Below are 8184 nucleotides of genomic sequence, written 5' to 3'. Positions count from 1 at the left end.
AGAGGCGGCGGTCATTGGCCGAGCGCAGGGAGCAGGTGTGAGTGTGAATGGAGAGGAGGTTAGAGATATAAGGGGCAGTAGAGTGGGAGAGAGCTTTGTAAGTGGTGGCGAGGAGTTTGAAAAGAATTCTGTAGGGGAAGGGGAGCCAGTGTAGGGCAAGGCAGAGAGGGGAGGCAGAGGAGGAGCGGCGTGAGAGGTAGATGAGTCTTGCGGCCGCATTGAGTATAGAGCGGAGGGGGGAGAGACGGGAGTGGGGGAGGCCGGTGAGGAGGAGGTTGAAGTAATCCAGGCGGGAGATGATGAGTGCGTGTATGATGGTTTTGGTGGCCTCCTGAGAGAGAAAGGGATGGATTCGGGCGATGTTGCGTAGTTGGAAGCGACAGGCTTTGGCAGGAGAATGAATGTGGGGGGCAAAAGAGAGAGAGGAGTCAAGGGTGACACCCAAGCAGCGGAATTGGGTGACAGAGGAGATGGTAGTGTTGTTAACGACAATGGAGAGGTCATGGTGGGATGGGAGGCGGAAAGACAATGAGTTCAGTTTTGGAAATGTTGATTTTGAGAAAGCGCTCCGACATCCAGGAGGAGATGGCAGAGAGGCAGTCAGATACCTGAGCGAAGAGGGTAGAGGAAAGATTCGGTGAAGAGATGTAAAGTTGAATGTCATCAGCATAAAGGTGATACTGACGGCCAAAGGAGGAGATGAGAGCAACAATGGTATACTGTGCTCCTTGCTACACACACCATCAATCAAAGGGTTAATACTTAACACCTCAAGGCTCTGTGACACAAATGTACATGGAGGCACACACTAGGTTTGGTACACTAATGTATTAGCAACTCACAAATAAGCATTTAAAGGGTTACCATGGTTAAGCAATCTTCTTCATAAAAGGCCATGAATTCATTTAGAGCAATAAGGACAGCACTTATTGAATTTTTAGATTCAATACATAAAAAAGTTCAATGATTACAGGTTATAAAAACAATTACGATGACATGGCATACATATGCTAAACATGTGAAATAAAAGGAGAAAGGTTCAGAATTTAAACTTTCATATGTATAATCTGCTCCAAGGGAAAATTGGCTTGGAAGATGGACAGATTATCAATGTTGATTGATTTCTCAAAAGACTGACAATTTCTTGTAAGTGTTCTCATTGTTTTAAAGACACTTTTCCAACTTTCTTCTACTCTGGGGGTTGGGCATCAGAGGGCGGGGGTACCAGTTACACAAACACTATTTACATCTCTGTTTCATACCCAATGCTAAAATAACATTCCTGGGGAGTGTCACACAGACCCAATTTTATTATTAATAAATCCAGTATAAATAGACAAGTCTCCAGATACCAATCATCTACAGGTCCTGTGCAGTATGTGAGCTGATACTAATTTCCCCAGATACCTGAGTGACAGACAGCTTTATTCAATGTATGTGCTACTCTTCATCATGCTATTTGTAAATATGCAGTTGATCGGTGGTGTAGTGGTTAGCACCTCTGCCTTTCAGACCATGACCTTATCTGTGAGGAGTTTGTATGTTCTCCCCGTGTTTGTGTGGGTTTCCTCCGCGTGCTCCGGTTTCCTCCCACACTCCAAAAACATACTGGTAGGTTAATTGGCTGCTAACAAATTGACCCTAGTCTGTCTGTCTGTCTTTGTGTGTGTGTTCGGGAATCTAGAATGAAAGCCCTATTGGGGCAGGGACTGATGTGAGTGAGTTCTCTGTACAGCGCTGCGGAATTAGTGGCGCTATATAAATAAATGGTGATGATGAACGCTATTTTATTGATTAAAAGTTGCATTTTGAAACTGAATTATATTTGTCTATATAAAATATAGCAAGCCACCACCTATGTTTAAGACAACATGCTGAGCGGTTCCTAGAACTCTTCTCAGGTGTCAAAACTCCATCCTATAATAGGATATAAGCTCACCCCTGGAGGTCTTTGAAGCTGCTCAGCTTCCCCTAAAGGAAATGTTGTTATCTTTTAACACACAGGTGGACAGAGCCACCAAATAAACAAGCATCAGTTCTTCTATCTTCACATTTCATACCTTAGTTTACAGAATAGCTCAATGGATTCATTTGATATACAATGTTTACACTGCAGTTATGCTTAGGCCTTATTCCCCACAAATATATTATTTGTTAATTCTTATAACTGGAATTCCTTTCTATTCACTACAGTGCACAAGTTAGGGATGGGCACAGGTATGCAGGTGCTCAAGTCAATGCAGGGCAGAGGTTTGTGCCTGCATATGACAGGGAAAAGTACAGGTATGTGTGTAGGTGCACAATTCAGGGGATAGCACATCTTTGTTGGCTTACAAGTAAGTGAAGGGCACATGTCTGTTTGTAATGTTAAGGGGTGCCCACAGGTGTGTAGGTGCTCAGTTCAGAAAAGAGCACAGGTTTATGTGAGCAAAAGTCAGGGCAGGGCACAGATGTGTGGGTGCACAAAACAGTGAAGGGCACAGGTGTGTGGGGGCACAATTCAGAGGAGAGCATGTTTGTTAATGCACAAGCCAGTGAATGTCACATGCTTGTGAGTGCAACAAGCTCCTAACAAACACAGCTTTCAGCACATTTACTCATGTAGATAGGCACAGAGATAGATAGATAGATAGATAGATAGAGTCTTTAGTTTTCCTTAGTCATTCATTAAAACATCACCTTAATCACTGGTCGTAAAAGAGCATGTAAAGCATGCCCTATAAATGTATTACTCAGGTATTAAAATTTGTCATAGGTTAACAATAATTTCATTACTTTTCATCTTGAAATAAACTCAGAGTTTATGTAGTTTATCAGGGTGTGGAAATTTCTGATGTGCTGCATAATAATAAATGTACAAGGACCCTCTCCACCTTACGTAAGCACTATTCCTTATAAAAAACAAACTCCAGTTGTTCAACCTAAAATTGATTGGTCAATAATGCAGAACCCATACATGACGCTAGCAAAAGCACATAAAGATTGTCAAGATTTCTTCAACGCCTTTTTCTCTATCTATAAATAAAAAGCCAAGGCAGGCAACACAGCACTTCATTCATAGACTAAGATCCTGTAATTTGTGCTTCCAACTTCATTGCTCTCCACCATCACCATGGGACATAACACCAAGCACAGTTATTCTTCAATTGGAGCCCTGAAAGGAGGTTACCATACAGGAGGGCATTGTCCCAAAGTGTTCACACATTTTTCAACAGCTCATCATGGAGGATCCCATTACGGAAAGGGATCACATATGTCCCATCATGGAAGTTCCAACAACTTGTGTCATGGAGGTTCTCAAAATTCCCATCATGGAGGCTCCCATTTGTCACTTGCCGGAGGAGTATCTCATTTGATCCATCATGAGAAATCACATATTTCTCATTATGGCGGCTTCCATAAATCTCATGTTGGCTCATCTCATCTTGGAAATTCACATAAGATGCATCATGGAGGTTCTCACGTTTCCCATCATGGAGGCTCCCATTTGTCACATCATGGGGGAGGATCTCATTCAGTCCATCATGAGAAATCACATCACTCTCATCATGGCGGCTTCCATAAATCTCACCTTTGCCCACCTCATCTTGGCAGTTCCCACAAAATGCATCATGGAAGCTCTCACTTTTCCCATCATGGAGGCTCTAATTTGTCACATCATGGAGGCTCCCATAAAGTCCATTATGGAGGATCCAATATGTCCCATCATCAAGGCCACCACAAAGCTTTCAGTGGCTATGGTGGATCAAGTTGTAAAGCAGTCTCCAAGCACCCATCTATCAATCATCATGGAGGCCATAGTCATGCTACACATTACAGCTCTGGAGGCCATGGTGGTTGGATGAATGATAGCCTGCTCAATATCAATGAGAAGGAAACCATGCAGATATTGAATGATCGCTTATCATCCTACCTGGATAAAGTCAGTGCTCTAGAAGAGGAAAATGCCCAACTGGAGAAGAAGATCTGTGAGTGGTATGCAAACAATGCCCCCAGCTCATTGCCCGACTCCAGTCAGTACTTCAGAATTATTTCAGACCTCCAGAACCAGGTAAACTATCAGAAAAGTATTTTTCAGGTAAAAGAAAATCAATATGATTTAGCAACGATAAGTAATCAATTTGCATCTTATGACATTTTACTAAAGATATATAGATGATGATGATGATAAAGATACAAAATCGTATGTAACCTTTAATTTCAGCTCTAGGATTAGCTGCAATATAACAAACTAGTACATTTGCATTCACTGTATTTATTTGCTTCTCAAAAATATGTACAACAGTATAAAACTAATCATATCCTTGCTCATCTAAAATTAAAAACTATGGACCTCATGTAGTGTTAGACTCATTTGCATCCAAAATGTAGATGCAAAATGCATGCAGGAAAAAAAATCACACACTTATGTGTTCATTCTGGGATGTACATATCTTAAGGTACATGCAACTCAACATAGTATGTTAAATGCATCTGCATGAAGATATGTTTAAAGTGTATCATGATACTGTAAGCTTATCATGATGCTGTAGAGAGGCCAGTCATTTTCATCAGCTTGATGATCACTGGTGATTTAATGTTCAATTAAATAAATACATTATTTTTTCTGGGACCATTAATACCACCTACAAAAATGTTTTTTTTTTTAAGTTTAACAGCATAATAATACCCACTGCACAGGGGTTTTGGTAGGAGCTCCTGTGCATTCAGCAAAGGGTTGGTTTATTTCCTAGGATTAAAGTGTACTTTGGTTGTCAGACTGATTCTATAGGGAATTCATCCCTGTGCTGAACAGGCTGCAGCTGTGTCCAACTATAATAGGGGGACCCCACACTGTAGTTTCCCTGGTATTGTGTACCAGCCCAGCATGTCATTGCCTGGTGCTGATAACGACTGCTGCAGGTATCCTCCCCGTTAGTGGCAACCAACCCAGGCTATGAGCGATGGCGCATAAATCATTTTTGTTGGGAAAGAGGGAGCACAGTTTTTTTTAATTCATCTAATCAATTTATCTGTTTAATTAATTATTTTTAATTAATTCATCAATCCAAAGGTCTGTTTTGATAATGATCATCATCAACACATCTTTGCAACAGAGATTAAACACCCACAAGATATATGCCCGTTGAAAAGTGTATCTTCCACCTTAGCTTTTGTTTGACCCTCATCCCTCCTCCATTCCCCCTCTCTAAATATAAGAAGTCGTAAATGTAAGATGGCTGAATCTGCATGCAGAAATTTGGGGATTAATTTTTTGTGTGCAGTATAGAAGTATAAAAAACGTATTTTATACAAGATAAAGGATGTTCAGCTCTAAATGATGGCCTAATTCAGCAAAGCAACTACATCATGTCATTGAGTATCGTGGGTTAATATATTTTACAGATCTCTGCAGCTACAACAGACAATGCCAGGATTGTTCTACAGATTGACAATGCCAGACTGGCTGCTGATGACTTCTGTGACAAGTACATATTTTATTACTACATGTTTTCTTATATCATGTCTGCTATGTACACAGTATTTACTAGTAAGTTAATATACAGGCAAACAGATTTTACTGCAAGAATTTACACACTGACTATGAAGGTGAAATGAAAAAGAATTGGTAGATAACACCCTAAATGTGCAAATGTGGATTGAAAATGATGATGCCGCTCTTTTGTGTATGGTAAAATCCAAGTTGCACTAAAAAGCAAAAAAGCAAATAACATAAAATTATTATAATCAATGCTTCACCCTAAATAATGCTTTCCTACACTTGTGCCGGGCTTGCCTATTAAGCTAGTAAATTAATAAGGCTGCTTTGTACTCTCCAGGTATGAGATTGAACGCTCTATGAGTAATAGTGCTGAATCTGATGTAAACGCTCTGCGCAGAATGCTAGATGGACTGAACCAGGAGACATGTGACCTGGAGATGCAAGTTCAGAGCCTCCAGGAAGAATTGCAGGGGATAAAGAGAAACCACGAAGAGGTAATATTCAGTTATAAAAAATAGAGAAATGTAAAAGTAGACCTCAGGAAGGATAAGAGAGCAAAAAATAGGTTTTCTTGGATCCAGACATTTATTGTAGTAAAAATAATCTGTGTGTTACATTACTCTCATTGTTATGTATTATTGTGTATACATTTCTCATCTCTTTAGGAAGTAAACAGCCTTCGAGCCCAGCTTGGGGCTAGAATCAACGTGGAAATGAATGCTGCCCCATCCATTGACCTTAATAGAGCCCTGTCTGAAATCCGGGATGAATATGAAAACCTGATGGAGAGGAACCTGAGAGATGCTGATGATATTTTCAGACAAAGGGTAAAATAAATTGCTTTCAATATAATTAATTATATTTTTGTTTTAATTGAATAATAATAACCCATTGCAAAGTACTAAACACCAAAGTCACATAAACAGCCTGTCACCTTTTTGTTTTTAATTGAAAATCCTATGGTTGATTAAACAAATAAAATACAGGAAGGGAAGAAAAAATGTTAGTTGTAAAAAATACTTAGAATCATATACCCTAATTTTTTCAAGGCACCCTCAGCCAAAATAATTACCAAGTAGTCCCCAGCCTTGTTTACCACTGGCCCTGGACCAGGGCACCCCTGTGAGATCACTGAGGCACCCCATGGAGCCTAGGCACACAGTTTGGGAACCTCTGCCCTAACTCCTTGAACATGCATTGCATTTGGCATAACTAATGTAATATTGTATCAAGCAAACAATGATGGGTCCTGGGTTTTTTCGAGTAATGTACCCACCAGTCCACACATTTTTTCATGCCATATCACAACAAAAACACTCATGATTTTCTAATATGCCCAGATGGAGAATAAGATCTGTGAGTAGTATGCAAACAATGCCCCCAGCTTATTGCCTGGCTCCAATCAGTTCTTCTGAGGCTACATCTTTATTAAAATATGCAAAGAGCTCCTCACTTTAACTGTGGAGATTCAAACATTAATCAAGCTTCAGAAATTCTAGAGAACATCACCCTGAGTTCATTGAAACATATAGTAAGTCGCCCGCACCAAACTAACATTACTGATTGAAGAGGTCATACATGCTCCACTTTCTTTGATATGATTCTAGTTTCTGTTCCTGATGCCATTATCCACTATTGTGATCATAAATATATGCCTGGTACATATGACAAAACAATACAGATTTTACTTTTGTTAAAGCACCACTAAGGAAATTGGTCATTCTATTAGCAGCATCCATCCATTGCCTTTGTAACACTTTTTATTGTATTGGCAGATTGAAGAGCTAAATTGTCAGGTGGCTTCAGGCTCACAGCAACTCCAGTCTGTGCAAACCGAGATCATTGAGCTGAAGCGCAGCGTTCAGACCCTGGAAATTGAACTGCAGAGCCAGTTGAGCATGGTATGTACAAATAGTTGGAATTATAATAATTAGTAGTTTTCCCTTGTCTTCTATTACATACTGATGCGGTGGCATGTAACAAATGTCTGTTGAGGCTAACAATTAAAAAGTGAGCTTGAAAACCACAATTTAGTGGATATTTTTCAGTTGGCCTATCTCAAATAACTCCATAGTTAATAACATTTAATGATGCAAAAAAATTACCCATTGTCAATTGCATGCTCTCTGTATACATTATTTTATGCTATTGTCATAATCTCTATTATAGACCTCAGCCCTGGAATGCACTTTGGCAGAGACACAAGCTACTTATGGTTCCCAAATCGCCCAGTTACAAGCTATGATCGATAATGTGGAGTCTCAGCTGGCTCAAATCAGATCTGATCTGGAACGTCAGAACTATGAGTACAAGATCCTGATGGATCAGAAGACGCACCTGGAGATGGAGATCGCCACCTACAAACGCCTCTTGGATGGACATGACATCCAGTAAGTTCAGCAATGTATTATACAGCTGTCATTCAGTTCAGTAATGCTGGCTTAAAATTTACATTAAATTGACACTTCTCAGTTTTGTAGTAAGCTTAATAAATGCTCACTGAATAGCTAAATTAAGGCTTCCTTCACTTAAAAATGATGATGACCATAAAATTTTTAGAGGAAATTTTTACAGCTTTTACATGTCATGTGTTATGAATAAAAAAATATTGGAGTTTAGAATATGAAATGTACAACAAATTGATTTATCCTCGGTTTAGAAATTCTAAACAACTAGTTAACCAACGTAACTGTGCTGGTCTG

General features: G+C 39.7%; 1 protein-coding gene across 1 annotated transcript; it reads left to right on the top strand.

The window, feature by feature from the left end:
• Nucleotides 1-3829: 3829 nt before the first annotated feature.
• Nucleotides 3830-7876, top strand: LOC142095388 (keratin, type I cytoskeletal 42-like). Its single transcript, XM_075178339.1, has 6 exons — nucleotides 3830-4051; nucleotides 5386-5468; nucleotides 5820-5976; nucleotides 6148-6309; nucleotides 7258-7383; nucleotides 7652-7876. The coding sequence occupies exons 1-6, from the start codon at nucleotides 3842-3844 to the stop codon at nucleotides 7874-7876; spliced, it is 963 nt and encodes a 320-aa protein (XP_075034440.1). The 5' UTR covers nucleotides 3830-3841.
• Nucleotides 7877-8184: the final 308 nt, after the last annotated feature.

This window comes from Mixophyes fleayi, chromosome 6 (genome assembly GCF_038048845.1).
Source record: "Mixophyes fleayi isolate aMixFle1 chromosome 6, aMixFle1.hap1, whole genome shotgun sequence".
Lineage (NCBI taxonomy): Eukaryota > Metazoa > Chordata > Amphibia > Anura > Limnodynastidae > Mixophyes > Mixophyes fleayi.
Note: the sequence above shows the minus strand (reverse complement) of the source record. Positions and strands in the feature narration are given on the sequence as shown.